At 36.0% G+C, this 16,942-nt stretch overlaps 1 protein-coding gene across 1 annotated transcript in view; it reads right to left on the reverse strand.

Moving 5' to 3' along the window:
* The window catches only part of DYNC2H1 (dynein cytoplasmic 2 heavy chain 1), a 144,699-nt gene that overhangs the window by 33,732 nt on the left and 94,025 nt on the right, over nt 1-16,942 (reverse strand). The window contains 1 exon segment of the mRNA XM_030946228.1: nt 758-874. Within this exon segment, the coding sequence (XP_030802088.1) occupies nt 758-874 (117 nt within the window).

Genomic DNA, 16,942 nt, shown 5'->3' on the forward strand with positions numbered 1-16,942 from the left:
ACTTCTATGTATGTGGTTATTTGAGTAAGGGAAAGGTTTTTCCCACAACAGTGTGGGTGTGTAAAAGACATAGTTTTAGGCCACAACATCTTTGATCTATTACTTGATCACTGAGGAGACGAAAATAATGGCCTAATGTCCAAGTGGGCAGCTAGCATGAGGTGGGAGAGATCTTTCTCAAGTGTGCATAGTGTCTGCATTCACACACATCATATCTAAATGTATGCCTGGAATAAGAATTCAATGGTTGGAAACCAAGCTTTACAACATAAGTGAAAAAACACCAACAAACTGAACTAAGCAAGACCAACAAAGGAACTTAAAGAGAGTGATACTGGACACTGCAGAAGGGATTTTCATGAACCTCAGTTTAAAGCTAACATCATATTTCAACACTATTAATACTTCATTGTATTTGAAATCATTAAACATTATCTTGTGAATATTAGACAAATGAAGAGACTAAATAAAAATCTAAAGTGCATTAGCATTTTTCTTGGAAACACACAAAGGATGCTAGTCTTATGTTTTGCGTGTGGCCTCACCTCCATATGGAGAAAAAACGTGAATGACTACTGTATTGCATACAGACTTCATAGCTAATTATGCACCTAACATTGCACATTCTACCTCAAATGCATTTAATTTACTTTTTCTCTTCTTGTGTTTCAACACTTGAGATAATTCATTAGACTATATTTTTAATGTATTTACCAGAAAAAAAAAAGTCATCTTTTCAAATTAGGTACAGTCCTACCTGATTAAGTTTCTTCCATAGGTTGAGAACAGGAGAAAGTTCTGTTGACCATATTTCTCTGTCAAATTTGCAGCCAGCAGTTACTGACCTACTCAGGATCCGAAGCTGTGAAATGACCTGAGTGATGAGAATACAAATGCACTCTTGAAGAAGGATAAACAAACTTCTTTTAGTACAAAAATGCCATACAGTAGCAAATACTCTTCAATTTATCTACAAACTATCCCTTTCTGCATACTTAAATACTGATCATGGTCTGATCAAAACACAAACAATATCCATATTCAAGAACAAAACGTACTTGAACTTCATTCATATTAAACCTCAAAAAAACCCTATATATTTTCTTATCATAGTAATTGTCTTCATCCAATTATAATTTAAAAACTAATGAGGGGCATAATTAAGTAAAAAGCCTCTTTTCCACAAAATTTAGAGACAAAACTTGAGCTCTGCCTTTAACTAGGCTCAAGCTCTGCCTTTAACTAGGCTCCATCTGTAACTGAAAATTTAAGGGGAAACGAACTCCCAAAATGTGTTACTAAATAAATACAATAATTATCACAGACCAAAACTCCAGACAATTATAGGAAATTCAATCTGATCTGACCAGGATCTTTTATTTACATATTCATGCTAACTCAACCTATTTAAATATATACCTATTAAAAAAAGAAAGCATGAAATTAAAAAAATAACTGCAAACCTTCCAGAAAGAAGGGGAGCTTCTAGTTCATTAGGTCCAACTGCCTTTTATTGTTAGCAACCCTAGTACACAAATCAACTGATAAAATACATACATACATTTGGAACAAAGGCCACTGAAATTAAAATTCTTCAGTGATATTGCAGTCTGTCCCTTAAACTGTATATAACCCCCTGGTATTTTTGAGGCATTTTCATTAAATTTTAGTTATTTTTCACAGTGTATTTTTTGCAAGGCATGTTAGAGAACAACTTATTAATTCTTTCCTCTTTCACTTGACAATAAAGAATTAAGCTTCATAGCAAAAATGTATTAATCATTCAGAAGGTCTGGACTATTTAATTGTAACACAGACGGAGGGAGAAAGTCAAGTTGTTTCTGCTGGGATTTGACTTATTTTCTAGTCTTGAAAGATGTGCAATGATGAAGTGCTTTCTTTTGTTTTTTATTTTCTTTCACGGAAGCAAACTTCTCCTTCCTATTTATCAGCCTTGATAGGGACTGTGAAACACTACAAGATGATAGTACACCCAACCATCATTTTAACTTCTATAAACAAGCTCTGACCATGAGACTGTGGTTTAAAATCCTGAAAGAATTTAAGGGCAGTAGTAGAATCACAATCTCAGAATGTAGGAGAGTAGATTTCAGCTTAGTCAGGGATCTTTTTAGCAGGAAGCAGTAGGCAACTGTTTTGGAGAGCAAAGAGGGGCCAAGAGAGCTGGTCAATCCTCAAGAAAAAAATTCTCAAGGCACAAAACCAGTTCTTTCTGATGCAGAGGAAACAAGCATGATAAGCAAGTCAAAGAACAATCATGACAGAAGATAATCATGGATGTAGAGGAAGTCAGTGACCTCAAATTCTAGAATATGCTGAGTTGGAAGGGATCCACAGGGATCACTGAAATCCAACTCCTGGCTCTGCACAGGACATTCCCAAGAGTCATACCATGTGCCTGAGAGCATTGTCCAAACATTTCTTGACCTCTGTCAGGCTGGTGCTGTGACCACTTCCCTGGGGAGCCTGTTCTACGGCCCAGACACCCTCTGGGTGAAGAACCTTTTCCTGCTGTCTAACCTAAACCTCCCCTGAGTCAGCTTCAGGCCATTCCCTCGGGTCCTGCCACTGGTCACCACAGAGAAGAGATCAGTGTCTGCCCCTCCTCCTCCCCTTGCAAGGAAGCTGAAGGCTGTAGCGAAGTCCCCCACAGAAGATGGGCACAAGGATGGACCACCCAGCAGGAGTAGAAAGACAGTGCTCAGTTGTGTTAGGGTCAAGTAAGGAAAACCAAACCTCATCTGGGTTTAAAAGCAGCAGTGTATGCAAAGGCCTAAAAGGGCTTCTGGCAGTATTCTAGTAGCTAAAATGAAAATATGAGCTACTGCTCTTTATAGCTTTCGTTATAAAAAATAACATTTCACCCTCTCATTCTCATAACTTAATTTTAAACTTTCATAATCCTTTGTGTGCCCCAGCTATTGTGTATATCAAAAAAGATTCTTGTTTAATTTAGCGAAAAATTAATTTCTCTGATGAATGTTTTGATCATAGTATCTTTATCATTCCAGCTATTCTTCCTCATTTTCACTCTGCACATATGCAAATGTTCTGACAAGCAATACAGATAATAAACACACATTTGTGCCTTCCAGATACCATTCTTTTAGCTATAATTTTGTGTCTTTTAATTTGTTTTTGGGTAGTTGCCTGCCATCATTTGCTAAGCAGTAAAACATTTATATGAAATACACTTTAACTGGTAATTCAGTATGTAGTACTTCATATAAACTTGCATATAGTGCATACTATAAAGCTGAAAAATGTTTATATGATTGCTTTGTGAATATGGGGGACTGAAAACATTAACTCTGGTATTCATTTTCAAAGCGCCTTTAGAGGTATAAACACGTATCTCCATACAGCTGAAATGAGTTTGAGAAGTAGGGACTGCAAGATCAAGTAATTAAAGTATTTTTCTATCTCTACTGTACAGTGTTATCTGTCTTTTTCTAATTATCTAATTATAAAATTTGTCAATAGTTTAAATAGGAAATATAGTACCTATTCTTTATTTCAATTTTTTTTTCCTTAGTGTGCCTATATGTGTTTCTGCTTTGTGTATTTCATCAAAGTAGTTCAAAAATATTGGGTTATCATTATCAAAATTTAAACACTTAAATTAAAGGTACAGAATCAAAGAAATCAAGTCTTAACTCTCTGTGTCCTGGAGTACTGTAGCATACAATGATCTTCATCAAATGTTCATGTAACATTAACTCTTTACAGTTCATCCCATTTCTTTTCTCAGGTATAGCAGGCATGATGGTAGCATACTTTACTCCTAAAGTTTCCATGACAGCACAATTTTCAATTCACTGTAATTTTTTTTTAATTAATGGGTTGGGCTGAAACTTTTTGTACTGGTGGCTCTTTCAGCCTGAATATTTTTTTCAAAATTTTAACCTAGAATAATCATTCACGTTCAAGACACAGATGAAAATACATTTGATTCATGTCAAAAGACTCAGGTTAACCTCACCTTTGAACTGCTTCAACACCCCAAACTTTTGCTAATGGGCTGTGAATTTGATGGCAGGACATCTGTCCAAATTTAGGAAAGAATTACAGATTGTAAAATAGTTACACTTATTACTATTTAAGTATGATTACAAGTTTGATATTAGAACTTGAATGGTGCAAGTATTTCATTCTCACAAATCTCAGTGACGTTCCTTACAGTATTGACTACTCTATGCTACTTTGAATCAGCTAAAGCTTGAGAAAATGTTTATTTTGTTGTCTCAAATCAGTCTCTGTCTGGTTGTTATGAAAATGAAAAGGGAAATGTATTTTTTAATAGGATCATAGAACAATTAATGGTAGAAAGAAGCTAGGGAGGTCTCTAGTCTACTCTCCTGTTGGAAGCATGATGAGCTTTAAAACCAGACCAGGCTGCTCAGGGCTTTATCTGGTTTTGAAAAATCTCAAATACAGAGACTGAAGAACGTCTCTGGATGACCTCTTCCACCCTAATAATTAAAAGGTTTCCCATAATATCAAATCTGGACCTTTCTTGTTTTGGTTTATGTCCTGTAAAAATAAGAGTCAAATGAATGGACTGGGACAAAGAATGTGTTAGTACTAGGAAGGACCAGAATAAAACCATGAGTGGGATATATCAGAATTCTCAGGTGCACCACAGAAGTGTCCAAAGGATTGTGGTCTGTTTGCAACTGCTCCACTTAACTATTTTCACCTCCAGGCAACAAAAATAAGTTTTGAGTTGGAAGGGAAACTGGATTTAAAAGGAAAAGGACTATCAGGAACACATTTCAGGGGATTATATGAAAACCAAAGCGACAGGACAGGAATGAACACATAGACTAGATAAGTACCTAGAAGGAAGGAGACCTTGATTCAGATGACAAAGGGAATATGATTAGGAATCTGTGTTTAAGAAGATGAAACAACTCTTGAGTTGAAAGAGGGCACTGTACAGTCACATTAGGCAAGCACAAACTCACCCTTACCTATCCTTAGGCACTTATTTAAAGCTTACTTAAAACTTACTCCAAAATATTATCACCTTTGCCTTAGCCTCCCTAAATAATCAGTAGACAGATCTTCAGTGGGATAACTTGCATTTTAAAGGTTCTCTTATTGAGTACATAGGAAAACTAAGTTTTTTACATAGGTACCTCAGATAGATGGGTCTATGCCATAGAAATTAGAATGAGGATTTTAATTTAATTTCCCAGAAGCCTAGCTACAAAACTTGAGAAGAATTCAGTTACTCTCAATGTAATATATATACAACAGCATCAGGCCAACCTATAATCAACTTCAAAACTTACTCTATATTAAGCTTGCCTTAAACATGGTGTTTCTACGAGCACATAGTGAGATCAGAAGTGACCAGCACAGATGCATACATCCAGGTCTGTGGAATCCTATCCTTTGCACTCTAACCCAGGCAGGTACTTATAGTACTAAGGGAACTGAAAATTCAATCACAGATGTAAAATACAGGGTATTCAAAGTAAGAGTACTTTTACAATACCTAACCTTTGAATGTTCTCCTTTGTTATTGCAATGTATTCTTTTTATATATTATACACTAAAAGCTCTTACATGTTGTGTTAGTCCACACCAAATGCAAATCTGAATATTCTGAATAATGAGAAGAGTGAAAAAAATCTACCATTAAGCAGGAAAAGAGTACCTTCATTAAAAATATGAGAGAGATAGAAAAAGAGATCATAAAAACATAAAAGCAATCAGCAAAAATGGTCTGTTTAAAGAGGGGCAAGAAGATTATTCAGAATCACAAATCTTGATAGAAACTGTCTTAAGCAAGGTTAACTAATCACAACAGTATTTAGGCAAAAAATTCAATAGAGCAATTTATTTGTGAACAATGCATCTAATACTGATGAACAGCCTAGAGAAAATGTTACCAGGTATTTTCTCTATTCTTAGTGGAAAATAGATGCATGTATGTTTTTTCTGAGTTATCAGCACAGAAAAACACAAATTGCATATATTAAGAAAGGTAGAGTGGTCAAGCTAAGAATGTCAATATTTATTTACCAAGATATTAAATTACTTGTGCATCTCAGCTTTTTAATCTATTACACATTTTTGGGTGCATCTACAGACATATGCTGCTATGATATTGACCAGCACATTAGAGTAGAAAACATGTGCATCTAGAGAAATTATGAGAGATAATGAACAAAATGGAAAGCTATAAAGATAATGAATGTTCTCATGTGACTTCCTATGGAACTACTAAAAAAGTCATGTTTTACCTGAAAATTAAAATTACTGGAAAAAATAAAAATGAGAAAATGTCAAGATTTTAACTATTCCTTCTCTGAAACCTAGACAAGACAGATTTCTAGGAACACAAAATCTATTTCTGTTCTTTACCCACAAGATGAAAAAGTCTTGCTTTCAGTCATTCACGCTACTGCAAAAAATGCTACTTCACAAATACAATATATAATAAATGCAGACTTACATCTAAATCTTGTATTCATTTCAGAATCAACTCAAATTTTATACACAGTATTAGGACTTGAAAAAGAGGAAAGTAATACAGTCAAAAATATCTTGTGAAATTCTGACAGTAAATTTAAAAAAAACCAGATCATTTCTGAACTCAATATGATTACTGTTCTAAGAATTCAAAGCTGGAAAGATTTGCTAGTCAGATAACTGCTATTTTTTTCAAGATTATGGAACATATAAAAAAGGATTTTTATTTTTGTACAAAAATCAAGCAAAGTCCTCTCTGTAAATCTACAGATGTCAAAGCAGATACTCTACTGCCATCTACCAGTTTTAAAAGGATGTAGTATTAGCACAGAACCCATTTCTCTGACGGTGTTCAGAGGGGTTTTCAAATGAAGGAAGAGATGAGAATGTTGACTCCATGTTCAGAAGGCTTGATTTATTATTTTATGATATTACATTACATTAAAACTACACTAAAAAGAATAGAAGGAAAAGTTTCAACTCAGAAGCTAGCTAAGCTAAGAATAGAAAGGACAAGAATGAAAACAAAGGCAGCTGCCTCAGACTCTCTATCCAAGCTAGCTCCGCTGTGGTTGGCCATTAATTACAAACAAGCACATGAGACCAATCACAGACAGACCTGTTGCATTCCACAGCAGCAGATAACCATTGTTTGCATTTGTTCCTGAAGCCTCTCAGCTTCTCAGGAAGAAAAAATCCCAAGAAAAGGATTTTCATAAAAAGATGTCTGTGATACACTTTTACGCTCCATTTCTCTGAATGAAACAATATATCCATTTACACAGCTGTTTAAGGAGATATTTCCGGTTTTATAAGACTTTAGAGCTCAAAGTAAAATTTGAAGCTATAGCTTAATTACTTTGGTAAATACTGTGAAAGTATTAATTAGTGCAGGGCAACTGTGTCTTTACTGTGTCACAAGAGGGAGCAGGTTTCTGTGTGACATCCCTTCTGCCAGAACTACGCGCTTCCATCCTGTTTCTCACAGCTTGCCTGCTGTTCCCTCATTGCTGAGAATGCAGCCTAAGACTCAGCTGGCATTGAAACCTCTCTGACTTTCAGCCCTTGCCTGTGTCCCTTACCCCCTCTGCAAGAACAGGATCCATGGATGCTGATAGGACGAAGGCACTTAAATGGCACTTGTAAGCAAATCATTCCTACTGCGTGTGGATCAGTAAGAGACAGTGTAGGTCTATGCCTGCTCTTTTCTTGTTCCATCAAGGCCACCTCAAAGCTGCACTTCCACTTATTAAGGATCTGAAGTAGGGTTGGACTCTATCCAGATACCTGCCTTCTCATCAAATACAAAGTAAACGTGGCAAGACATTATCCACACCTGTATCTTGCTTTATACAGAACAGGATCATGTATCATATACCTCTGACAACAGGAAGACCTTCTGGATAGCAGGTCTTCAGGGGAGGAAGGAGGAAAGTCAGCAGCATGCTGTAGATGGACAGCACAAGCCCTAGCTGAACCTTCTCCTAAAGAATAACTAAGAGTTTTACTTCATAGAGGTCCACAGGATACACATTACCCGGAGACCATAAAGCTAAAAGGAGTGCCAGAAAAGGTGGTTGACCTTAACTAATCACACATCCTGACAAAATTTAAGGAGACTGGAAAATGGCAGCTGTTTTTTTGAAGAGAACCAACTTCTCATATGCAGAGCACCACCAATATATTTTCATATACACAGCAATAGTCCTACGAGAATTAATAATGTTATTTGAAGCATTGCATTGATTCACTAAATTGGTAGAGATGTTTTCTACCTCTTTTTTTTGGAGTACAGTACTGTGGCTTCCACTCCATTAATGGCACAGTACATTTCTTTCATGCATCACCACAGGTGTATTCAAAATACCCCCCATATATCAAAATTCCTTTTAAGTACTCAGATCTCTCAGTTGCAGGGTAATAAATACAGGTTGACATTACTCATCAATTTCTACTAGAGACTCTTAGTCATGTATTTGCGATGTGAGATGTAATAAATGTCAGCAATTAAATGCTCTGAACAATTGAAAGGTTATATAACTGCTAAATTATTTTAGGAAAATAAATTCATGTTCATCTGGAATCTATAGTAATAACATAAGATTTTCAATAATAATACAAATTCCTTTTCAATAACGAAAACACTTTTCCATAATTATACACATATTACTCTATGTGGCATAATTAGAATTATGGAAGAACAGTAAATATAAAATTCATGCTCTGAGTCCTGCTGAGCTGGATTATGAAAGAGAAAATTGTGTCTGTTGACAAACAATCAAGAAGCTACAGCTATAATTACAGCTGCACCTTGACAAAAAATCACACCCCACAGCCCACCTATTCTATATACAGTAGAAATTCCGCAGTCAGATGTATGACTGCAATATCGGGTGTACATACTTTTCTTTATCTTACTTGGGTAATGACAGCCTTGGATTTTTGGTGTACAAACTCAAGCATGATCCAGCAATTTGAGAGTTGCCAGTGTCCTCATACACCCTCCCCTACACCTTCTGTCTCTGTTGCTCTCAGAAACAAGGCAAAAAGCATCACTGGAACCATATATCTGATCACAGTTTTAGTAAGACAGAGAGCAGTTTTAACCTAAGTAAAAGGATATGCAAGGAATAGTAGGAAGAGGTACAGAATCAGACAGTGACTTGCTGAAAATAAAAGCACATCAGAAACTAAGTAAAAAAAAAAAAGAATTGTAAAAAGCTGTTCTATTGAAGTCAATGAGATCATTGCAATTACATTTAATGAGGCAAAATTTGCTTCACATTTCCTGACCTTGACTTGTACCTTGTCTACTTTACTAGATTGCTCTACACTGTTCTTCATTATTAGTTTAATATTAATTTTAGCTTGAGAAATATCCATCACATAATAAAAAATAGTTATAAAAAAGGTAACGTTTTTCCTACAAAATTTCTCATTTTCAAGTACAGACAGAAGAGCAAGAGTATTTATTTAAATAAATACTATATTTAGTCACTACATTAAGGGTCAATTAGCTAGTCCTTTTGATTTCTGATGGATTTCATTAAAGAAATTGTTGTTTCTCTTTAAGCAATCCCATCTATGATTCAGTATGAGATTTCTGTGCTAGTATTAATTCCTGTGGAGTATTCAATTCAGCAACATGTTTTTTGCCTGATTTTTAAACTTGACATTGTTCAGATACCATAATTTCTAAGTCATGCTGATGTCATCTGTGAATATTAATTCCCTATGTCAAGTTTCTGCTAGAACAATCTCCCAAGTTTTGAAATTATTCAGCTGCCATTCATGATGAGTATGAAATGTCATTATATGAATCACAGAATAACAGAATGGTTGGGGTTGGAAGGGACCTCTAGAGATCACCTAGTCCAAAACCCCTGCCAAAGCAGGTTCACCCAGAGCAGGCCACACAGCATCACCTCCAGACAGGTTCTCAGTATCTCCAGAAGAGGAGATATTCAACCACATCTTCTCTGGCAGCCTGTTCCAGTTTTATGTCACCCTCATATTTAGGAAGTTCTTCCTCAGATGGAACATCCTGTGATTCAGTTTGTGCCCACTGCCCCCTGTCCTGTCACTGGGCACCACTGAAGACATTCTGGCCCCATCTTCTTGATACCCACCCTTAAGATACCCGTAAACAGTGATAAAATCCCTCAGTTGTCCCTTCTCCAGGTGAAACAGACCTAACTCAACCTTTTCTTGTAAGACAGATGCTCCAGTTCCAGGCATCATAGTCCTCCCTTGAGCCCCCTCCAACAGCTCCTCATCTTTCTTGAACTGAGGAGCCCATCCCGGGACACAGCACTCCAGATTTGCCTCAGCAGAGGGACAGGAGCAACTCCCTGACCTGTTGGCACTGCTCTTTCTGATGCACCTCAGGATCCCACTGGCCTTCTTGGGCACAAGAACACTGCTGGCTCATGGACAGCTGGTTGTTCACCAGGACCCCCAGGTCCTTCTCCACAGAGTTGCTCTCCGGCAGGTCACCCCCAGTCTCTGCTGGTGCCTGGGGTTGTTCCTCCCCAGGTGCAGAATTCTGCATTTGCCTTTGCTGAACTGCATTAGCTTGCCCTCTGCCCAACTTCCCAGCCTGTCCAGGTCTCACTGAATGTCAGCACAGCCCTCTGCGGTATCAGTCACTCCTCCCACATGAAAGTAAGTATGAATACAGGCACAGATCATTCCTAGGCATTTTTAAATACTCCCTGTAGTATAATACTGTGCACTGGAGCTCTGTACAAAAACAAATTTATATTTATAGCAGCAATCTGCAAGATGAGATTTTTACTGAGATTAAGAAAAAACATACAAGCTTTATACTATATCAAAGAACTGCATCAACAATTTTCTCATGGGAATTACAGCTTATAAAATCTTAAATTAAGAGTTACCTTTTAGTCACAGAAGCCCTCTAAATACCATTATTTGCAACTCTGCATCTTTACATTTCAAAATATATGTGAAAAAGCTGTATTATTAATGATGACTTCACTGAAGAAAATTTCTGAAGTGCTGATTAACAGCCCATATTGCAAACACAGGTAAAAATTATTATTTCTATTTATATATATGTTGAGGATAGCCATGAAGTAAACTGCAGAATTAAGATTTTGGACTTAAGGAAATAAGACACTAGTTTAATGGACATAAGGGAGAGAGAAAATATGATACAGTATAGTAAGCAGAGGGAAAATTTGAGGACAGTACATTAATTTCAGTTGATTAAATATGAGAAATAAAAGATTATTTTTGAATGAGCTTCAGAACAAGTCGCCTCACTGTGTAGAAAGGCCAGGATTTTTAGCAAAATGACTGAGTAAGCATGGAGTATCTCTGTGAAAGATAAAAAAAATAAGGAACATATAAGAAGTAAAATCAAGGACAGTGAAAGAACTGCTCGGGCAATTCAAGATGAAATTAGAAAAGCCAAAAGCCCAGCTGGAGATAGGACCAGAAGGAAACAATTAGGTGTGAAATGGGTTTCAACACACATGAAAAAGTTCAAAGAAAACATGAGGCATTGGCCAAATGTAAGAGAACATAAGTGATGCATTGTACATAAAACCTGAAGTATTCTAAGGCCTCTGTGCATGGTGTAGGAAGCAAAGGAGCAGATAATATTGGGAAATAAACAGCCCATGCAAAGAACATGAACATACTAACAAGGACTTTAATCCAGCTGTTGGCTGGTTAGCAGTGGTGCTCCTGATGCTCACAAGTGTGGCCAATTCTGTTTAATATCTTTATCAATGATCTCAACGAGGAGATTGAGTGCACTCTCAGCGCCCTGGCAGATAGTGGGCAAGTCTCACAAGCACACTCTCTGCCATTAATGTGAATGATAGCCTTGCCTGAGGATGCATAATGGTGGGAACCATTCACTTGCTTTAGCAGTTGAATGAAATAAAACTGGTAACGAACAAATGAAATTTTGAAATGTGTTGGTCTTTCACTGCCCTGGAAAATGAAATAAGGAAAAAAAATATGTCTACTAATTAATAAAATCCCTCTTTTGTTTTTGAGACAAGCACAATAACTTGCATACTTTAGGATGCTTGAAATTTCACTTCCTTATCCTGAACTTTTCAATTTGAAATTGAATACTTAGATGTGATATGCAAGTGTAACAACTACATTTACATTCTTACAATACTCAATGTGGAAATGACAAAAACAACTATTTTCAAAATCCTGTTCTAATAAAAATCTAATTTTTCAAGCAGTCCAGTTTTCAGAAGAAAAGAAACCCTCCTGTATTCTGAGTAAGCAACACTTCATAGTTACAAGTATTTTCTTTAATCTCTTAAATGCTCGTTAAAATGTTCATTATACAAGTATTAGAAATGCTGCTGACATTATTACAAAGCTTGATTCAAAGGTCAATGGAAAGAAATAGGTAATTCCAAAAGGTGATTCACTCCTTTATTTTAGATGCCTATCTAAGACTGGCACAAATTATTCCCTATAGCTGCTTGTCTTTCCTTAGTAACAAAAAATAAAATGGATGACTAGCTAAGAAGAGGTGGATAATAGTCATGTGATTGAAGCTAGTTGAGAGGTATTACACTGGGGTTTCTTTGTTTTAATTTCAATTGGCTTTGAATTTGGCTTATCATATTTTTCTATCACAGTACCTAAATACTTAAAAGAAAAACAAACTCATAAGAAATTATTCCAATATCAGTATGGGGAATTTGAAGATGCTTGAATCAATAAATACATCACAAGTTTTTCCAGCAGGATTTAAACAAAATATCCTCTAAGAGCTGAACTAGAAATCTAACAAAATCTTTCTGTGTATTTCAAAGATAAACTCTAATTCCACAATATCTGTTTTTAAAATACCATTGACTTGTGGGAAATGTTAGAATAACATTTAGAATAAAAAATTTGGTGTTAACACAGGAGGTATTTTAAGAAATATTAAAACACTAACTGAAGATAATATCAGTGAATAAACCAGGATTTCACACATCTACATAATTCACTCCCTGGTAGGTATGAATTCGGTATCTCGGAGCTGGACTCTAATACACAAGGAGCCTAGATAACAATTAGATTAGGCACATAACTCTGAGAACAATAAAGCTCTGTTAGATGACTATCACACTTAAAAAATATTTTTTATATTTTATTAGTTTTGCTGCCAATGTGTAGTGACTAGCCAAAAAATATGTCTGTTCTGGTAAATAAAAGGGAAAGTTTGTGACTTCCAAGCAAGAAGAAAAATTTTAAAAAATTAAATCTGAGAAAAATAAATTACCTTGTGTCCTCTACCCTGTCACAGAAAATGATATAAAAATTTGGATTCTATTTGAGACTATAAAATTAGTATGAAAAAGGTTCTTAAAGCAAGTAATTCTGTTGCAAAATCTGAACCACTTAAACTGCAGAGTATCACTGGTCTGGTTGAAAAGCAAATAAAATTACACAGGACAAAATACAGGAAGAGAAATACTTCCAGCAAGTTCAGTTGAAGTGAACTGGAACCCAGTTAATATTTAGGTTATAAGTATTCAGACCTCAAAATTTTTAATTCATATAAAAATCTACAAATAAATAATTTTTGTAGTATTTCTTTGAAAATTTGGTGAAAAGCTACAGTCTGTGGACTCTTCAGCAATGAGTCCCAAAGGATTCTTTTACATCTCTGATGTCCTTAAGTATTTTGAAGGTGTATTGGGCTGACGTTGGCTAGCCACCAGGTGCCCACCACAGGTGTTCTATCACTCCCCTTCCCAGCTGGACAGGGAAAAGAAAATGTAAGTTGGTTCATGGGTCGAGCCAAGGACAGGGAGAGATCACTCACCAGTTACCATCACGAGCAAAACAGACTTGAATTGTGGAAATTAATTTAATTTATTGCTAATCAAATCAGATTAGGATAATGAGAAAATAATCTTCAAATCCCTTCTCACTATCCCTCATTTCTTCCTGGGCTCAACTTTATTCCTGAAATCTCTACCTCCTCCAATCCGAGTAGTGCAGAGCAACAGAGAATGGGGGCTGTGGTCAGTTCATCACACATTGTCTCTGTCTCCTCACTGTCTTTCCCTGCTCCAGCACAGGGCTCCACTCACTTGAGATAGTACTCCATTCACTTTAAAAAGCAAGTTCAATTAGGCATGCATAATCAATCTAAGGAGGTCATAAAAAGCTACTGCAAATCCACAGATTTGCCTTCCACTTGTGCCATCACTGAGATGGTGGACATAAAAGAATCAAGATGCTGTCCAAGTACAGAGAGACTGTAACTATCCTTTATCTTTGCATGATAATGTGAGAGTACTCATTCATTTATGAAAATATCCAAAACAACCTAATCTTCAACCTCACTGAGACTTAACCTATCTCATATGATACTCTCTGTGAAGCATTATAATGTATAAAAGAATGCTGAATTCCTGAGGCAAGATATTATTAGAATTATTAAACATTGTATTGTATACAAAAACAAGCAATGAGCAAACCATGTGCTAGCCATATTCATTATCATTGGCAGTCATATTTGAAGAATCTGGTGCAACTTGCCAGCTACTGATTGTCTTTTTTCTCAAAATAATTTACTGCATTAGTGAAGAATGTTTAGATTACCCAGTTGAGCGATCATATATAGCTACTACTTACAGGCTGCAGTCATTTGCATTTGGCAGGATTTGTTGGGATCACTCAACACATGCTACACTCTCTAGAGTGCCTGCAGTGAATATGTCTGCTGTGCTAAGAAAGAAGACAAAACAATACCTCTGCATTTTCATTTCATCCTCCTAGGGTGGTTACTGGCAATAAGTCATATTAGTTGCAGGTATGGTAAATCCTGCACAGAACAGGATAGTTCTTATTGCTTTTCCAAAGTTTAAAAATACATATGCAGGTCTGTCTGCATCAAATCTGTCAAAATTCCATTTATCACATAGGATAAATTTTATTTTGACGATGACACATGTATAGTTCTAGTAAATTACAATGAAGGATGAGATTTATTGATAAGAATTCATAAAAGCACAAAACTAAGAGTAAGAGATGAGTCCACTGTCACCAAAAGCCCACTTTGCAAGTGTCTAAATTGCACACTCTTCTCATTGCACAGGAAGCCTAAAGCAAAGCTCCATATATTTTGATTGGTCTAATCATTGGTTATAACTTAGACTGGGAGCTGGATCGCCTGAATATAGGCCAATATGCAGGCAAAATACAGAGTTTATCAGATCAGGAGGAAGGAGTATGACTGCAACTAACGCGTGATGACTGTTGCTGAGTATGAGGAAACTGAGCTGCAGTACAGAAACTCTCTACAGGTGAGCAACAGGTAGGATGAGGTATACTGACTCCTGCAGCTGCACTAGCAGTGGAGATTTTTTTTTATTTTAATGCACTGTTCTGCAAAGAGAACATAGCAAGGGATGTGAGATTATTCATTACCATATTCAACATAAGAGATGCGTCAAAGGCTTATTCTAACATCAGGTGAGGCAGAAACAAAGAGACACAGTGAACTCTGGAAATCCAGGCTCTAAATCTTTACCCATCTTCATCTACTTAGAGCAACTAAGCACATCATTCAGAAAAAAAACACTAAGTCATGCTTCTAAGAAGATCATGTCTTTTTAAACAAAATTTGTTTACCTGTATGAATTCAGTATTAATTCTCTCTGAATTACACTACAGAATACTGCAACACATAATTTCTAATAAATCAATTAGTAATTTCCAGTGTAAAAATAATACTGGTAGCAATATTCAGCTTTTAAACTAGAAAAGTTCTCTGCTGATAAGAAGCTGTGAATATAGTAACACAACAACACTTGCAAAATTTCTGAAAAGAGATCCTTTCTTTTTATTGATGTTTTGGCTTTGCCCAAACACTGGTAATGCAAAGGTTACAGAAGAGATATCTGCATGACTTTAAAATGCTGCACTGTGCTGCAGCCTATTTCTACTAAAGTGTGTTGCTGCAGCAACACCAGCTACCGCTTCTAGGCATGAAAAATTAATAATATTCATAGAAAGTCTTGAGAATCAGTGAAGTAGTGGACATGGTACTACATTTCACCTTTCTAATGCTAGAGACATGGCAGCTGAACTGGTATCAACTGATTTCTGACTACCCTTGTCCATTACCTTTAGCTTGGTAATGGATTTCTGAGAAACACTCCTCTTAGAAAACAACCACTGAATTTCCAGTTGTGAACCATGGGATCACCTATGGATCTAAAACAGCTGCCAAACTGTCAGAAATGGAAAGAGAATAGCATTCACAGTGAGGAAGAAGCACAGTTTAAGAAAAATCTTGCATTTCTTTTACTTAAATTGCCTAAGACTTAAAGAAATACTGCAAAATATTATCGGAAGGATGAGAAAATATCTCATATGACAAAAAAAAAACATCTCACAGAACTGTAACTAGAGCAGTCTCACATTTTCAAGATCATAACCCATAGTTTATAGCTTATAATCAATGCTATGGCAGACCAGAAGAATGTGAGTTTACATGTCAATGCACTCATTATCTACTTCCCTTCACATGGGAACTCTGAGTCTATTCTGATTTTCAAATATTAGCATTTTTAACAACTGCAGATTTTAATAAGTTATGCAAGCCCAGCTGAAATAATAATCAGCAGTCTACAGTGAATCTGAGAGAAACAAAAGCATCTAAATGGATGTTTATGTAAATGAGTTTAAGACAAAATCAAAGAGAGATACATTTAATCTTGGAGCATACATTAGCTTTGTATTAGACAAGTTATTACCTTATGCACCTTCATCCTACTGATTTGTCTTTACATGCCTTTATGTTTGCATGTTCTAAAGAAACCACAAATAGTTTGACAATACAGCTATGGATTTAAGTGAGAAGAAATATTTAAACAAATTTACAAGTACTGTATTTGACTGGCAACAAATGCAATACTCAAAGGCTTCTTTT

The sequence above is a fragment of the Camarhynchus parvulus genome, chromosome 1 (genome assembly GCF_901933205.1).
Source record: "Camarhynchus parvulus chromosome 1, STF_HiC, whole genome shotgun sequence".
Lineage (NCBI taxonomy): Eukaryota > Metazoa > Chordata > Aves > Passeriformes > Thraupidae > Camarhynchus > Camarhynchus parvulus.